The 18,580-nt window shown below is 43.3% G+C and overlaps 2 protein-coding genes across 4 annotated transcripts in view; one reads left to right on the top strand and one right to left on the bottom strand.

Annotated features, from left to right (window-relative positions):
- The window catches only part of skila (SKI-like proto-oncogene a), a 33,731-nt gene extending 20,089 nt beyond the window's left edge, over nt 1–13,642 (top strand). The window contains exons 3-8 of the mRNA XM_062405321.1: nt 664–759; nt 1,574–1,662; nt 3,633–3,775; nt 6,337–6,713; nt 7,118–7,348; nt 9,009–13,642. Of these exons, the coding sequence (XP_062261305.1) occupies nt 664–759; nt 1,574–1,662; nt 3,633–3,775; nt 6,337–6,713; nt 7,118–7,348; nt 9,009–9,269 (1,197 nt within the window). The 3' untranslated portion in view covers nt 9,270–13,642. The remainder of the gene's footprint in view (nt 1–663; nt 760–1,573; nt 1,663–3,632; nt 3,776–6,336; nt 6,714–7,117; nt 7,349–9,008) is intronic.
- Nucleotides 13,643–13,754: 112 nt separating this feature from the next.
- On the bottom strand, nt 13,755–17,199 carry gpr160 (G protein-coupled receptor 160). Of its 3 annotated transcripts, none has more exons than XM_062405319.1 (3): nt 17,018–17,199; nt 16,726–16,821; nt 13,755–15,395 (listed from the first exon to the last, which is right to left on the bottom strand). In XM_062405319.1, exon 3 carries the CDS (start codon nt 15,302–15,304, stop codon nt 14,408–14,410), a length of 897 nt encoding a protein of 298 aa, XP_062261303.1. In that variant the 5' UTR covers nt 15,305–15,395; nt 16,726–16,821; nt 17,018–17,199; the 3' UTR covers nt 13,755–14,407. The 3 variants fall into 3 exon arrangements, with proteins under 3 accessions (XP_062261303.1, XP_062261304.1, XP_062261302.1); XM_062405320.1 differs by having other exon boundaries at nt 16,726–16,803; XM_062405318.1 differs by having other exon boundaries at nt 16,726–17,199.
- Between the last annotated feature and the right edge of the window lie 1,381 nt (nt 17,200–18,580).

Here is an 18,580-nt window from a genome sequence, read left to right as displayed (position 1 = left end):
AACACACACATTTAGAGACGAACAGTTGCACAACTACACGCAGCACCACCAGTATTTATTCGAACACACATGGCTCCCGGGGTACCAAGCTGACACAATTAATTATAAAAGACAGTCAACACTCACATACATAGATGCATCTTGACGAGAACGCGACCCCTAATACGCTGTATGTGTAACGATGAATCACACGCACACAAGCACTTAATGACATGCCATGTAGTAGCCATGTTGACTTATCTGCACAGCTTCTCTTGTGTTTTATTCATAGACCTTCCCGAGCAGTCTCCTTCAGTCGCTGCTCTTTACTTATCCATCTTCCTGCCACTTTCGTCCTCTCCGATACTGTATCACGGCTGGTTTACGCTGTATCCGTCCCCATTTGTCTCCATTTTCTACCTCTTGGATGTCATTTGTCTCTATTTCCTATTGTTTTAATTCCATTCATCTCAATCTTGTCCCTTTCGTGACCGTGGTGGTGCCTCCCCCCCTCCCCCTCCAATTCCTTCCTCTCGTTCCCATGCTGCCTGACAAGAGTGTGCATCACTTTAATTGTTCAACATATTCTTACCACTGTCTCCTGTGTTACGTCCTTACTGTCAGTTTTGGAGTGTGTTTTTCCATCTGTATAACTCGTGCCCCCCCTCTCTCTGTGTCTTTCAGAAGGCTGTGGAGGAGGAGGAGAGCCAGGTGAGGAAATCCTCAGCAGACCTGTGCTCACCCAGTGGCAAGATGGCCAATACCTACCCTGCGAGAAAGGTCAGTCTCTCTCTCCCCCCCCCCCCTCCACCACCACACACACACAAACACACACACACACACGTCCGTCCGTCCGTCCGTCTCTCCATCACCTCCTACTGCTCCAGCATCCCCTCCTCTCCCCCTCCTCTACACACAGGTCAGCTCTCAGGGTCACCACCCCTGTCCCCGCTGACAGACACACACCCTGTTCACCCATTCATAGCGGCACACTTCTGCTCTCTGACCGGCCAGGAAAACACACACACGGTTGCTGGAAAGGCTCTGCTCTCTCCCACCCCCCAGCCCCTTTCACTTCACACACACACACACACACACACACACACACACGCACACACCCACACACACACACACACACACACTGACTTTACATTCACACATGAGGAAAGTAGCTCTTCATCATGATTGTGACCAGGATCTTTTTTCTGCAACACACACGCACACACACACACACACACTCTCTCATCTGATGCCTGATGGATGATCCCTTATCCACATGTATGCATGCATATATTAGCTTTATTAGATAATGGCACTGAGAGTGCCATGTGCAGTACAGCACATTCCCATCTCCTCCTGCTGTTTCTCTCTCCATGGAGTCATGAGTATGCATGTATGTGTGTGCGTGGCCATGCATCTGATTGCCATTGTGATAATTCACCCATTCAACTGAAAAATTGTATGCAAAGATCAATAAAAGTAGATGGATGAGCTGCCATTGTGCCTCTTTGTGGCTGCAACACAAAGGCTGGAAAAGCCAATGTGTTGCTGTGTTGTATCATATTTATATGCGTGTGTTTTTTGTTTTCCACAGGGAAAAACATCTCCACCTGCTTTGGTCTTCAACCGTCTTTTTTCGGACATTAAGGAGGAACCAGAACACCCCACCCTGGTCCATCCCAGGTACTACATCATATTAACATTGATTAAACAGCCCAAATGCCCCATGTTAAGGTTTACGTTAGTTTTTTTTTTAAATAAAGGATTGATATGCAAGTTATTAAATAGGAAAAAAGACCAGCACATGTTCCCAAAGTTTAAACTGTAAACCAAAGGTCGGAAATATTGTTTTGTTGGACATTAATAAATTGTTTGACCTGATAAATCTTTTAGTGTATGGATTGTTCGAAATATTGGCAAAATAATTTACGAGTCCATTAACTTGTCATAACATTATCACATTTTCCATTTACGTTCAGATATGAAAAATAAGTGGAAACAATTACCTGATCATCAAAATAGATGTTGATTATATACAGGACTTCACAGATTTTGTTGTCAGAATAGGATTTTTCAACAGACGGTTGGTCTCTAAGTGATATAATGAGATTGCTGTTTAAAGTCAGTCTGGATTTAGAAGTATGTTTTGCTGGAGAACATTAAAAGCTCTAGTTTCTTTTAACTGTGCATTATGAGGAAGTGAACTGTGCCAAACTGTTAGGTTGTGTTAGTTGCCAAGTCGCGTCAGGTTTCATTTTGAAAGGTTTCTATCAGTTTCTTTTTTAGTAAATGTAGTTCCCATCCAACATTTCTTGCTCAGTTCCCTCTTTGTCCTCTGTCCTTCATCACATGAGCTTCTCATTTCCCTCCCTCCTCCTCCTCGGGTCCTCTTTTCCTCCAGTCTTCCCTCCCCAGACCACACCAGTCTGTGTTTGGGCCTAGTGCTCTGCTAGCTCACACAGTAATCTGACCCAGATTAAAAGGTGGAATTAGATGGTTTATGGCGCCATAGCTACACGCGACTGCTTGACATACTGACCATGGGCCAGACTAAATGGCAGGATTTAGATTTCTGGTCACCTCCGGCATTACCGGACGGTTACGCATCTCAAACCAGTCGTGGCTTGTACAGAACGAGTTGGAGCATGTGTATCTGCACAGCTTTAGTAATAATGAAACGTCTTGCTAGACATCCACAGCACTTAACGTCCTATTTGTACCAACATCCATTAGCACCACACATGTCAAATAGGAGCCATGCTTACATTATTCAATCACATCTTTGGCGTTTCATGTGAATGAGTTTCAGATCGTCATTCAGGCGAACAGGCAGCGCTTATTTCCATCCAGAGCAGAGGGAGCCAGGCTGGCTTGGTTGGTTGGTAGTGCTGTAGTTTTTCCCCACTGAGCTGTCATGCTTAACCTAGTTCACAGCTCCAGCCTCAGCTCTGTCTGGAGGGGGACTGCTGTTGGGGGAGGGGTTCAAAGCTTCTTCTCTTCTTCTCCTCTTCTCTTCTTCTCTTCTTCTCTTCTTTTCTCCTCCTCCTCCTCCCTTCACACCATGCAGCTAGGAATGGACAGATAGTGTTTGCTCAGTGGCTTCAGTGCATCTCCAGGCACTATCTCTCTCTCAGTTGTACCCACTACCTGGACATGTGTGATAAGCTGAAGGTGTGTTTGGGCTGATACCCTGTAAACACATGATAAGAAATATTCATATTTCTTTTCTTCAGACTCTGCACTTACTTTAGGCTATACCTTTCACAGCCGTAACTCTTTTATTGCTCTGATTCCGTGTTTTTCCTGATGAGTTATTGCAGTCATATTTGTTGCTTAATGTACATCAGCATTGTAAAGTCCATACCTCGTAACATTTTATGGTCTCACTGCAAACATGAGAAGTATGTGAAAGGTGACAATGCTCCCATCGTGACTAGAAAAACTAAGACAAAACGCATGCTTGTGTCAGTCCGTACGTTATCAGCAGCTAACCCCACCTTTGTGTGATGAAGGGAAGCCAGGTCTTTTAAAAAATTGTCGTTTCAGTGCTATTGCACGTTCAGTATCTTGTGTAAAAATTGTAAAAGATTTATCTACATGTTAAACCAGTTCAGTATTTAAACGTCTTTTCTCTATCTGCTTCTCTCTCCCAGTTACTACCTGTACACATATGATAAGATGGTGGCTCCCAACATGTCTCTGCAGCATGAGGCGGAGATGAGCCAGGAGATGCTTGGAGCGCTGTTGAAACACCACTACAGCCGCAGAGTGCTGGGCCACGACGAGCCACCCATGGGTCAGTCCTGATACACACACTACTAAACATATACACACACAGAAAGGCAATTATTCCCCTTCCATACACAATTCCAAACATATACACTAGACCATACAAACGCAGACTCCATATCAAAAGAACATGTGATCAAAAAACATTAGATTTTAGCTTTTTGATTTCCAGCCTTCCTTGACATGGAGTTGTCAAGAAACACTGACGAAAGCACTGAGCGATGGCGTCTGACCCATTTCCAAACCTTTAAATTTGTATGTTATAATCAAAAGCAACGCTCTAAAATAGAAAAACACTATTCATCAAACCCTTTCTTGCTTGACGTTCTGGTGAAAGTAAAAGCAACAACCAACTCTGTGCGATTATGTCCATTCATGTAAGAAACTGAAAACAGCAGAGCAGGAAAATAGGTGAAAGGGCGGGAAAATTACCCCCTATTTATCCATTAAATCATTGACTTTGGAACTACAGTGGTTGTGTAGCTAGATTTCCTTTTATGAGATGACAAGTAAAATCATCTTTGTGTGAAAACATCCCGATGAATGTGATTGAGGATATTTTTTAAATCTAACGTAGAAGAAAAACTAGTTTATAAATATATATATATATATATATATATATATATAGGGAAGGAGGTGTGAGTTAAGTTTTCCCAAAATGTGGGTTGTTTCTTTTGAAAACCAAAAATTTACGAATGAATTCAATAATAAATGATGAACGATGTGAATGACCGTAAAATAATGAGCTCAAATAGTAACAGTACTAAAACGATATAACATATAAATTCAGGGTGTGGGAGGTCATCCTTCACTGTGGAGACAACGGATTTTAACCCTGTGTGTGTTTGTATTGTAATGTACATTCTGACTGTACATACACACAAACATGGCTGACACATGTCGACTATAAATACATCACGCATGCACACGCAGCAACATGACCAGAAGAGACATGCAGATCATGTACATCTAGCACAGTGGAAGAGCTGACACGTGCTTACTGTAAACATACAACCACCGCCAACACACACACACACACACACACACACACACACACACACACACACGCGTAGCATTGCAGCCTGCAGCGACACACATAATCATGCATTGACCTTCACATAAAGACTCTAGGGAAACCTCACGATTGAGCAAGAGGGGTGAAAAGGCAACGACCTCCTCTCTGTACTGTGTGTGTGTGTGTGTGTGTGTGTGTGTGTGTGTGTGTGTGTGTGTGTGTGTGTGTGTGTGTGTGTGTGTGTGTGTGTGTGTGTGTGTGTGTGTGTGTGTGTGTGTGTGTGTGTGTGTGTGTGTGTGTGTGTGTGTGTGTGTGTGTGTGTGTGTGTGTGTGTGTGTTTATGTGCACATTAAAGTGTGTATATTAAAGCTGCATCAATAAGAGGTATGTGTGGAGAGAGAGAGAGAGAGAGAGAGAGGGTGAATCACAGCAGTAGAGTTCGTCTGCCATTATTACGCCACGTATGACTGCCAGTCTCTCTCTCTCTCTCTCTCTCTCTCTCTCTCTTTTCTTAGCTGCTATCTCATCTTCCTCTTCCATCCTTCCATCCATCCATCCAATGCTTCTTTCTTCTCTGGCTGCCTTGATCACCACCTCCCTCTCAGTCTGCTGTCACTTCCCCCATCTCCTCCTCCTCCTCCTCCCCCTCGTCATCATCATCATCCTCCTCCTCCTCCTCCTCCTCCTCCTCTTTCTCTTTATCCCTCTCCCAGTCTATCTGTGTGCCTTTCACTTTTTCTGTTGTGTGCCCCCCCCTCCTGTTTTTTTCTCCGTTTGATCCACAACCAAATGACTCACTCCTGCTATTTGTTTGCTTCTACTATCATGCGCGTGCGTGTGTGTGCTTTGCAGATCATGTATGCGAGTCTGTATTTGTGAGTGTGTGTATGCACATACGAAATCCACCTTCAGTCAGTAAATGAGTGTCCTCTCCAGTGCCAGACAGGCTGTGTACAGAGCATGCTGTTTCCTGTCACACACACATACTGTATGAATACATTATTCTGGTAAACAACCCACTGTTCTCGTGCTCTCTCTCTCCCTGACACTATTTCTGCTTCTCTCTCTGTCTGTGAGCTCACTGGCCGACACATGCCTCGCTGCAGCATCTGTGCACGTGTCTTTGTGTTTGGAAGTGCGACATGGCCCGTTTGATCCGTTACTCGTGATGTGCAACTTAAAGGCAACAGTGAGAACACAAGTCAGAGTTTGAAGGAGCCCATACAGAACAGCACAGCTCCCACACACGACCCTTTATTCCTCTCTTTTCTCTCTCTGTGTCTGAGGACACACATATACACGCGCAAACACACACACAGAATTGGTGGGTGAGTGGTTGGTTCTTCGGCTGTTGCCGTGCTTGTGCTTGTGTTAAAGCTGAAAAAGAGGTGTGAGCTTCTGTGAGGTTGTGCGAGGGTGTTAGTAAACGTAGGCGGGAGTGCGCGCCAGCTCGGCTCGCACTTCCGTCTTTTAACCACCTCCTATTCTTTTTGTATTTCTTATTTTATATATTTATAACTCCTTCCTCCATCCTCCTCTTCCTCCCTCCTCAGATCTTCACGCGTCGCCCCCTGTGGCTGCTGGCGCCGAGGAGGCCAAATCCCAACATGCCGCTGCTGCCTCGGCCACCGAGCGGGAATGCCAGGCCCAGGCAGTTTCCATGGAGACAAGCAGCCCGAGCTGCAAGAAAGCCTCCCACACCCCCGCCCACACCCCTCCTCCTCATCCTCCTCCTCCTCCTGCGTCGTTGTTGACGGCGGTATCGGAAGTAGTGGCTAAAGACACAGGCCCTGCCACAAGCGGCGCTGCAGTGGTGGTGGGGGGGCTGGAGGACGACAAGGACAGGATTGTTGTGGAGATCATGCAGATGTACAGCAGGCAGCAGGACAAGCTGAACTCCACCCTGCACAAGCAGCTGCAGCTGGAATTGGTGAGTTGGTGGTTGGAAAGAACAACGACCAAGATAAATGAGCCCAAGATAAACTAGAACCTAACTGTCCTCGCCTGTTTAAAGTGTCCTTGAAGTGGATGTGGAGGTGATGTTCACCTCCCACCGACCCCTTCATGTAGGTACCAGATGGTTCTACAAGTCAGAACCAAAGTTAATCTAAAAAACAAGGTTTCACTAATTATAACATTGTTTTGTTATTAAAACACTTAAGTTAAATTTCAGTTTGACATATGGAATGTGAAACCCCTCTATTCAAGCCCCTTGGGCTATTATGACATGTCTCCCTGTGGAGGGGCAAACTGCAAAGCAGTTTCCCCTACCGAGGTCAGTGAAGTATCACATGATTGTTATTATTTCCCTTGACTTAGTCTTTGTGCCTTCAGGAGCTGGAGGCGGTACGCGGGGGCGAGGCAGCGAGGTTACGGGAGCTGAGCGCCGAGCAGCGGGAGCTTCGCAGCGAGCTGGAGGCGGTGCACAGTGAGCAGGCGCGGCAGCTCAACCAGGCCCGCCAGGAGCAGCTGGAGCTGGAGACCCGTCTGGAGCAGCTCCGACAGCAGGCCTGCGCCTGCGAAATGGGGGTACAGCGCCAACAAGAGGCCCACTACACCACACAGGTATGGGCTGAGAGGAGAACCAATCCTGGCATCAGAAACAGTCTGAATGATGCAGTACACACACTTGCATCACTTAACACTTGATCTCAGATGGTGCAGTGCTACGATTCAGTTGGAATTAAATTCAAAGAAAAGGGGCATCAGTGCAGCTGCAGCACACTGTGTATTTCTACTTGTTTACAAAGCCTTTAAATTAAGTTAATGCACTTCAGATCTTCACCGTGAACGTATAGGAATTTGCCCTTTTAATCCTTGATCCTCGATCGTTCCCAAAACTGCATATCAGCACTCCCTGTCCCTCTTTAAAATATTCCCACCAGATAGGGGCCAAAAAACATTCTCACATAGCCATCTCCCACATATTTCCTCTAACAGCAGCAGAGAATGTTTTCTACCCAAACTTTGAGACTCAAGGTTTGGACAGGCTGTTTCTGTGATTAAGTGTTTCCTGACTGAATCATTTTGTGCGCATGTATGCTCTGTGTGAGTCAAAAGCACATACACACATAAACACACACACACACACACACACACACACACACACACACACACACACACACACACACACACACACACACACACACATATGAACATTCAAGGCCTTTGTTTAGGTTTCCACTAGACCTAATCTTGAGATAGATTATGTTATGTTGGCCTGAGCTCAGAGCTGCACTATCCCTCTCCTGTCTGCCATTGAAGCTCCGGCTCCTCTTGCCCCGCTCCCCTTGGCTTCAACACCAGGCTTGGTGCCAGTTAGGAGTGGGGGGGTGTGCGTGTGTTTTTCGTGAGACTGAAACAAGCTGTTTCACTAAAAACTTAAACAAGTCATTTGTAATGTAATATATTTCAAAGTGACTGGTGTCATGGCACCTCAGACGCATTCTATTGTCTTCGCTGTTGGGAAAATCATTTTCTAGTCTTGATATAATTTAAGAAGATTAAAATAACTGGCAATGACTTGTGGGGCAAGTTGGCTTTCACAGCGAGCTGCTGTAAACAAGGTTAAGTCAGAGTTTATGTCGGACCATCAAAAAGTGACCACTGACGACTGAAAGAGCAGGAGGCCTCAGGGTTAACTTCTCTGCATTTTGACACACAACATATAGTTTGACACGTGTAGATAGCCTATCTGCTGTACTTTGCACAGTCTGTTGTGATAGCTCGCTAGCAAACTACTTTTGCAGCTACCACCTTTCCGTCTGATGTCGTGTGGGCTCTGTTTTGTGAACAAACTTGAGAGTTGTTTTATAGTTTTAGACTGCAACAATTAGTCGATTATTATAATAAGCTCAAAATCAAATATATAACATTTTATTATAATGTCATAAAAGTCTAGTCTTTTTATTTACAGCTTTTGGTGAATTCAGAGCTTCATGTCTCCTTCAGTGATTTTAAACTAAATATCTTCGTAATCTGTGAAATTTGTTTGACTTTTTCACAATTCCCTGACATTTTAGAGACCAAATTTTAAAAGTAAGGGTTATAGTTTGAGAAGAATGTCAATCATGCATCATCATATTTAAGATTAAGAGTTTTATTCTGTGGGACGTTCTCAATTTTATTTGTTGTTAATGTGTGAGAGTAAACACCATGACCTGCTTGCTATACGTGATAATGTACTAGACTATTTGTCAAAACATCGTCTTGTCTGTGTCCTCAGTTGTCGGAGCTTCGTCAGAGGCTGGAGCGGGCGGAGGCGGATCGCCTGGAGCTGCAGGAGGAGCTGCGCCGGGAGCGGGAGGCTCGGGAGAAGCTGGAGCGCACGATCGCCCAACTCAGGCAGCAGATGGCCCGGTCTGGCACTGTGGGAGGCAGCCCCTCTCCTCCTCTCACCCCTTCCACCGGACCCCCTAGCGCCCACTCCCCGCCCTCCTCCTCTTCTTCCTCCATCTCGGAGGCCCCAGCGTCTGGCCAAAACTAACTGCCACCCCTCCGGGCGCCTCCTTCCCTCCCTCATTCCTCTTCGCCATCACCCACAAACTCTACAGACACAAACAAATCAGCCTGAAGCAGAACGGAGCTTCACATCTCCTCAGGCTGTTTTTTAAGTTGTGCATCTCATTCTCCTCCCTTATTATTTCAGTGTAGGACTGACTTTTGTTTTTGTAATTTAACATCACTTAAAAGAAAAAGTTTTATGGTGTTTTTTTTTTTTATTATTCTTTCTTTTGCTTCCTCTCTTCTCTTAAAACAGTATTTAAAGATTTTTGGGCATGTATGATTTAATTTATAGTTTTTACTGAACAAACCGCTGCTTCACAGACAGGAGTTGGGTCACGTCGAGACCAACTCAACCATCACTATATTTGTTCCATCCTCACATTGTCACCCTCCTCATCCCTTCCCCTCTCGCTTGCTCTGGATTCCGGAGCCAGTGACTTTGAGTTTTCAGACTTCAGCTCAGACACGGATGCTCGACCCAGCTCCCCACGGACGTGTCAACTCACTGATACTACCTGGCACAGCAGCCGGTGCCCACGGACACAAAATGGCGCCTGGACGTGTGCCTCCTCTCCGTGTTTCTGTACCTTCAGCCCGGATGCTCAAGTACCAGCGAATGCAGGAAACTGCATGGACATTTCAAAAACGTTTTTTTGGGGTCCTTAAAAAACAAAGAAAGAAAAATATAACGTGTTAAAATATCAAATCTATATTGAGGAGAAAAACCTTTACTGTACACAAAAAGACATTAAGCAGATGTTGTAATAAAAATATGCCAGTAGTGACACTGAACTTGAAATGAGTGTTTTGAGAGTGATGCCCACGAGGTAAAAAGCGCTCAGACTGTCTGGCCTGGGCCCCAGCTGCCCCACACTCAGACCAACTTCCTCTTCACTCAGCTTGGCAGCACCTGGACTCTCCTGTTGTAGACCAAACAGTCTGTCGGTTGAGCCACCAGCTGCCCAGTGTCTCCTCTAACACCCCCCCCACAGCTCCCCACTCACTAGAGACCTCACACCTTCCATCGCTGTGTGCTGGAGCCATTGCCCTCTGCTGGGACACTCCTCAACACTGTGGTTTTCACCCACTTTGGCCTAGACAGGAAACACTGTGCTCTTTTCAGGCTTGGCATGAACAAGCTCACGAGCGGTGTTATGCACTTAATGTGCTCTCCTCCTCCAGAGTCTCCTGGGAAAGGAATGCGTCTGGACACGGGGGCAGGGTGAGCCGCCGAAGCTTTTATAAGACAGAAGAAAGGCAAAGTCTCACATGTGCAGTAGCTGCGCTGTGCTACAATAATACATACGACATCCCCACATGCGTGCACACTCAAGTGTGTTAGGGCAGTGCAGGCATTCAGGCGAAACAATGGTCCCAGCGTTCCCAGCAGATGATCAAAGCTCCAGCGTGCCCCTGTTCCCTGGGCTTCCTCTGGTTTTTCAATCATTGGACTTCATTGTTAGCAGACGGTTTTATCCCCACCCTGTTTGTCAGAATGTGGGTCGCAGGTGAAAGCAGTTAGTCCAGGATGGTTTGGGCCCTGCTTCACGTTAATCTGCCTGGCTGAACAAACAGCACCGGGAAGGGAGGGGAGGCTTGAGGGGAGCGCTCGGGGGGGACTGGTGCGCTCTCCCCCTCGGCAGGCTGGGTGGCCCGGACGCCAGGGGTACAGAGGGAGCCCGTTTTTTTTTGTTCTGTGCCGCCAGAATGGGGGCAGCTGTTGTTGTCTGGGGGCCTCTGCCCAACCTCGGGTGAGACTGTACAGGATCCCCCATCTCTCAACGCGACTTCCCTCCTCTCCCACTGAACCGCCATCCCTCACTCACTCTCACCTACCCGTCCATCCGTCTCCAGTGCCAGATCAGCTGGGGGTGTGCAGTGTTTTGTAGAAGCCCAGGGGAGCGAGCAGACATCCAGCCAGAGGAAGAGAGGACTTTTATTGTGTCAGTTGCCAGGCAAAAGCGCTTTTTATTGCCACTGAGGAAATCCCTGTAAGCGAGTGTGTGTGTGTGTGTGTGTGTGTGTGTGTGTGTGTGTGTGTGTGTGTGTGTGTGTGTGTGTGTGTGTGTGTGTGTGTGTGTGTGTGTGTGTGTGTGTGTGTGTGTGTGTGTGTGTGTGTGTGTGTGTGTGTGTGTGTGTGTGTGTGTGTGTGTGTGTGTGTGTGTGTGTGTGTGTGTGTGTGTGTGTAAATAATTGTTTAAAAAGAGAAGGGGATCAGCCTCGGCTAAACTCTGAGCTTTTTTATGCATCTGCTCTAAATGCAAATTGATAGACATTCCACTGTGCCCCATCCTGTTCAATGCAGATTTTCTTACACAGCTTCCCTTTACAATAACAGATCTTAAAGACTGGGCCGGGTGCAGTTGTGGTTTGTTGATGGTCACAAGTGCAGGTGCAGGTGCAAGCCAGTTAAATCGAAACCCATGCCACAGATGTACACTCTACTGTTGTTCCATTTAAACCTTTATTGAAATTATGAAAGAAAATATTTAACGTATTAACTAAAGATTTATATTCACTTTGTAAATACTGTAGTCATTAATATATTAACTGTTCTTATAAGAATAATCTTCAAAAGGTTATATATAAATTGGACCAGAACTTAGGCTCCAGACGGCCTAAATGTTTTTGCTTTCTTTTTTAAAAAAGTGATCTTTGCAGATAACTGAATTGACTTTGATCGGGTGGATGTGGGGGAGAGACACGCATGGTTTACTGAGACATGACGCAGGACAAAGGCTTAATAGGAAAAATGATACTTTGTTACACACGTTCCCCCTTTGCTGAAAACTGATGCATTTGTTTGTTGTGGATTTCACCTTTGACGGACTTTTGAACTTGTAATGTAACAAGCTTTTTTATCCTCTTTGTCAAAAAAACTGCCCCCTGAGCTAAATTCAAACTATTTGTTTACGAAAAATCATTTTTTGGGAAAAGAAAAGAAAATTCTAATGTTTTTATTTTTTTTGCATGTTTGCTTCCCCTTATGTTTAGTGTCACTAGGCCTCTCTATCAATCAGTTTATTGTGAAAAAAAAAAAATCCCCCAATGTTAGACACAAAATATTGAGATGGCTCATATGCATGAACATTGAATATGTGCAAGTTTTGTCATTATTGATTCCAGAGGCTAATATAAAGTCAGAGTCAGATTATGAAAAACAAGTAATGTAGCCTAATTCGGAAATATTACACTGTGTGTGTGTGTGTGTGCGCGCTTGTGTGTGCGTTTGAGAGTGAGAGATGAGCTCCCACGTCTGACTGAAACACGGCAGCTTTGAAAGGGAAAGAGAGAAACTTGCTCCTGTAGCTCTGGATGTGTTATTTTTTTTCTGATTTGAGATCATATATCCTCGTCTGTAAAGATGATCAGTATTAGTTTTTTTCTTTTTGACTTAATTACCTCTTCTGCAGAACAATGAAAAAAAAAAAAAAAGAATCATTTGAGTTCATCACGTTTGCAAATACCTAATATGTAGTTTTTCTTTCTGTGTAATTAGCATTTTATACACAAGGGGGCGATGTTTATCTTTCTCTAATTGTGCTCTGTAATGAGAAAAGGACTAAGTAAGCATGGAGAGAGAGAGAGAGTCTCCTGTAACATGGCGTCCTGGGCCTTTTTGCATTTTGCAGTGTTAAGAGAACTTGGATTCAGCTTTGTACAGAATTTTTACAGGTGTGAATTTTTGCCCAACCAAGTAAAAAAGGAGGAAGACAGAGCCAGGCTTTACCACAAAAACATATTTTAATACAAACACTGGTGAACAGATCCACGGTTGAACTGTTGTAGGTGGTTTGCTTTGTAGTTGGGTGTTTAATTTTCAGCCAGTAGTTATTCTGTGCCGCTGTGGGAGGAGTCTGAAGTGCAGGGCCGCGTTGTTGATTGGTCGCACAGATCACTGGCTACGAAGAATATTATGATTTCATGTCCACACATCCTGTTATAGATATTAAAAAAAAATATTTATGGCTTTGCTAAATAAGATCCCTCTTCCCCCCTCGATGCTGTTCTTAAAAATGAATCGCAGTGTCCGTGTATGACCATTGCATACGTTGCCAATACTACAGTGTGATGAGACTTTTGTTCTTGCATGAATCGAGACACTGTTCTCCTACCTCATGTTGTGATATAAAAAGATGTTTTTTAAGCAGAAGACACTGCATCTCTAACTGTTTATCATCATTGATACTTACTATTAAATGACATACCTGTAAATGCTTTAGCTAATACCTCAGTTGTATCTAGTGTTTGTTTTTTTCCGTTTTTGCCCTTCCCTGATTTCAGATCTTGTAAATATGCCCTGTATAGACAATGAACTTGGATCAAATTCAAGTAAAGTTCTGTAGTGTCGAACCTGTGTTGTCCTTTGCCTTCTTCACCAGCTTGTGATGCCGATAGTTGTCTATGGAACGTGCTTGTTCACTCCTCGGGCTCCACATGAACAACATAAACATGCGCAGAGATGATTAGTTGATCAACAAATTCAATTTATTTCATTAAAAAGCTTTACAAATTAAAACATGCATACATATCAAAAAATATCAAAAAATCATCCTGAACTGTTTATAACATTGAGGTTTATGTTAAATCCAGTTACGTGCAGCAACAGAGTGATTAACACATTCTGACAATATCATTATCTCCGATGCCTATGCAAAAAAAAAAAACCTGCTTACAAATTAGGAAATTAAACACACGGTCTGAAACTACTTGAGAATCACCACATCCTGAAAACGTCTTCAGTAACAAAGTGATGCAGGGACAGTGTCGCTCCATTCAATGGTACAAAGCAAACAGCAACTGATAGTAAGACATCCTAATTTTTCTATTTGTAAATAAATATAGGTTCAATAAAATGTCATTATGTTGTCAACATATAAGCAATATGTTGTAATGGGAATTTTCCTTTGGTCCCGAAATCCATATCTCATTAATTCTCTTAAGATTTGATAGAAATCCCTGCAATAGTGGTTGAGACATTTGAGTCTATAAGTGTTGGACTGACTGACAGCATCACATGACTCCTTCTCCACAAACAACATAGTTTCTCACATTCAGGTTCCATCATCTAATTTCATTTCTTCTAACTAGTGTCCTACATTAAATTACCGAGTGCCCTCATGTTCTGTCCTCTGCAGCCAAGTTAAATTTAATCCTCCACTCACAGAAGCTGTCAGCGGGAACGGCTGCCAAGCCCTGTGCGAGCCGCGGGGCTGGACAGGCTACACACAGAACCAGTGTGATCAGAAAGCTGTTGAGGAAGCAGAGCCAGGCAACGTTCAGACCCAGGTATGAGGGTATTTCCACGGGTAGCAGGAGGAGCACGGCCAGGAAGATCAGCATAGGGGCCCATGTGCTCAGAAATATACTCAGGACCTGGCAAGCAATGCTTCTCCTGGGGTGAGTTCTGCTCTGGTTTGTAATTTGGTTCTTCTCAGGAGGGTTTTCTAATAATGTAGAGCTGAAAACAGCATGAAGCACAGAGCAGGCCAGAGTCAAGAAGAGCAGCGTGACAACCTGCAGGATCTGAGTGGTGTGGAAAACCCAGCACTGGTTAATTTGGTGGAGAGACACGTCCTCCAGGACAGGATCGAAGTCAGACAGCAGGAAGACGTAGAGAACAGTGAGGCTCCACAGGAGGACGGTCACAAGTGGGTGGATGATCCCTTTCACCCCAGAGAAGGCCGCTGGCAGAGAAACGGTGCAGAAATGGTCCAAACCGGCCACCAGCACAACAGGCCACTGCAGGAGGCTGTAGACCTGTCCCAGGATTTGAACCAGCAAACACGTGTGGTATCTCGTCAGCTGCCAGTACAAGAGGAAGAAGGTGCCATCAGTGTGGATGTGAATGGCGGCGAAGATGAGGGTCACGGCTGTGTCCACGACAGACAGGGACACGCTGAAAACTCCCACAAAGCTCCTGCAGATGTGGCTCCTCTGGAGAAACACCAGGGCCCAGTTGAGCAGACATTTCCCTCCCAGTCCGAGCAGGACGGAGAGGATGGAGATGTTCATGCTGTGTCGTGTGGGTGAAGGTTTTAACCAGATGTGCACTGGTGACTGTCGACCATCATAGACACTCTGCTGCTGCTGGGGGATGGTATATCTGAATCACAGGGAAAAAAGCATGCAACTATTTATCTGTGACTTTCAACCATAAACTGAAATAACACATTGTTGCTTGACTGTTTGAGTGGACATTTATCTGGAGATGTGAAATTAAGAGTTTCTCAGACCGGAGTTGTCTTTGAGTCTTTAATTTAAAGCTCTGCAGAGGGTTACACACCCAGCATCAACGCTCATATTGCAACCTTCATTAGTTAAAAAGGAAAGTTCTAATACATTGTAATAAACAGGAAACAAAACAGAAAGCAAAGAGGAAACACCAGCCACTGCTTCCGTCCAGGGGAGCACATTTCCCATTAATTCAGGATGTTTTCTAGAAATGGAAATGTTCAAAATGTCTTCAGGACAAAGGGCAGTGAAAATATGATTGTTATAAAAAAAAGTGGTCTTTGTGTGAATCATTGTTGAAGCTTCACTCCTGGGTTTAAAGACGGAGGAAGAAAAATTTAGTTATTAAAGCAACAGACACAATTTGGTGAAAAATCTAAATTACAATAATAATAATACCAAAACAATGTCATTGCTGCCAGGGGACTTGCTTCACACTGAACCAAAGAGACAGTTAAAGACAGAGGCTGTGTGTGTAGTTGTGTACTCATCTTGAGATTTGAATATATTTAAATAATGTAACCCGAGGTTGGAGCACAGTCTATACGCAGTTTATTAGGTGAAGCTCACTCAAACTAATGCAGCCTCCGTGACAGTTGTAAAGTTTAGTTTTTGTTGAGACAGTTTTATAGTTTGATTCACCCTAATGATTACAATTTTCATTGAGGCTGTTTGTTGTGATGTTGGACAGATTTTTTTGTTATATGTTTCTTTAGTTAGTCCACAAAGAAGAAGTGAAAAATGCAAAACAGAGTTCTTGGAAGAAGAGTTTCAACAGGAAGTGAAAGTTTTTTGACAAGCTCTTATAACGGTCAAATATTTCTGTCTCATATCAAACTGACATCATTCTGCTTGTTTTTGATCTGTGCTGCAACCTCGGGTTACATTATTTAAACATCTTTAAATCCCAAGATGAGTACACAAATAAACACACAGCCTCTGTCTTCAACTGTCTCTCTGGTTCAGTGTGAAGCAAGTCCCCCGGCAGCAATGACATTGTTTTGGTATTATTATTATTATTATTATTGTAATTTAGATTTTTCACCAAATTGTGTCTGTTGCATTAATAACTAAATTGTTCTTCCTCTGTCTTTAAACGCAGAAGTGAAGCTTCAACAATGATTCACACAAAGATGTTGGTTTTCTGTTTTTCTCTCTAACTTCTTCTTAAAGATTGTTGCTACAGTCACACTGCACCTCACCTGAGGACGAGCTCCACCTCTGCTGCTGCTTTTCTTCTATCAACGAGCTGTTCCCAGAAGCAGTTAGAGCTGCCAGGACTCAACAAGAAATGAACACTGAGCAAACAAGTGTCAGATTTCAACCTGTTAAGGTACAGTTTTTACAGAGAGAACTGAGCAAACATAGTACAGCTAATGTAACCAGTATTCATTCATCATTATTATCTGCACGACTCTGACAAAACCCAGCAAAACGAGCGCCTGTATGAAGAAAACACACAATACACGCATCTGTTCCATTTGGGTTTATTACCTTTGTGAATGAAGTCAGGTGATATTAAATCCAGCGCCTGTTCCGTCCTGAAGATTTGCAATATGCTTGATCAAGCTTCAGTGAAACTACCATCAGAAAAAGCTTCTGCCCTGAAAGGTGTGGTTTGTTCTCAGACAGCATGCCTCGGCTCTGAACAAGGAAGCTCAGATGTATTGTGGTGCAAGGTTTACTTTATCACACCAAGGAGTGGAGCTCAACCAAGCACGAACTTGTGTGTAGTCACAGAGAAGAAAGAGAGAATCTAGTTAAACGTGTTTATTGCAGCCTCACTGTTCTGCTCTTTTGAAATAGTACTAAACTTTTCTCCGGGGTTATTTCTCTCCCTGCGTTTATTACTTTGCACCAGAAAATCTGCTTGGCATTAAATGTTGATCAGAAGAATTCTTTATGTATTTATTATCTTTCAGCTTGATTTGCAACAATGAAGAACTACTATCTCTGGAAGTAAAATGAATGATAAACAGCAATCAAAGTGGAATGCAAATGAAGAAGTCCACTGCATAGGTGTAACCTTGTTTTGAATATCCACATGACCACAGTTGTTGGGACTTTGACTTTCCTGGGACATTATCCTACCAGAGATGAGTTGTTTTCCTCCACTGCACGCAACTTGAAGTAGCATTTGGAACTGGTTAATATTCCATTAACATATATAGATAGATAGATAGATAGATTACTTTATTCATCCCCGAAGGGAAATTAAGTCGTCATAGCAGCCGGTAAATTTGAATAAAATAAAATAAAATAAAATAAAATAAAATAAAATAAAATAAAATAAAATAAAATAAAATAAAATAAAATATAAAATATAAAATATTGCGGTAGAAACAATAAAGACAGAAGATAAATGGGTAGATAAGGTGCAGTGGCAGATGATGTTAAGTACTGATGATATGATGGTAATGTTATTGTTACAGTATATAAAAAATAGTACATATAGTATATAATATATATTTATATATGAAAGTAATTATACCAATATAATAATAGCAGTATATAGTAATAATAGCAGCAACAGTATATATAATAATAATAATAGTAAAATATAATAATAATAATAACAACAATAACATCATACTCATACGACAAGCTTGCAGGGTTAATTATTTATGGACATGACTTGTTTTTCTTTACTTCTGCCATGGAGGTTACAGTAAGTTTGTTCGTTAGCAGGAATACACGTGGTGGGAAGATGTGGGTGAGGCAGTGGGGGTTTGGATCCAGGCACCAGAGCTAGGATTTTATTTTCACTCTCTTTTGAGATATTGCTTGCATTTTTCACAAGCAATAATCCATCGAGCACAATGGGGGAAAAGATCAGGCATATTTAGAGAACTGATTTCTAATATTCTCGACCTAGATATCACATGAACTTAAGTGGATTGTTGGGCCCTGGTGGAGGAAACTTTTTGGTCCAAAAAAAAATTGAAATATGCAAACTAAATACAAACAAAACCCTCTCAGAGCAAAACAAAAATAATAAGAATTTTACATATTTAAAAAATGTATAACATTCAGTGTCTATACACTCACACACACATA

This window comes from Platichthys flesus, chromosome 14 (assembly GCF_949316205.1).
Source record: "Platichthys flesus chromosome 14, fPlaFle2.1, whole genome shotgun sequence".
NCBI classification, from domain to species: domain Eukaryota; kingdom Metazoa; phylum Chordata; class Actinopteri; order Pleuronectiformes; family Pleuronectidae; genus Platichthys; species Platichthys flesus.
The sequence above is the reverse complement of the archived record's forward strand: the minus strand, read 5'-3'. Positions and strand labels throughout refer to the sequence as shown.

What these genes read in the sequence shown, in the direction of transcription:
- gpr160 (XM_062405318.1), bottom strand. Translation starts at nt 15,304, where the DNA reads ATGAACATCTCCATCCTCTCCGTCCTGCTCGGACTGGGAGGGAAATGT.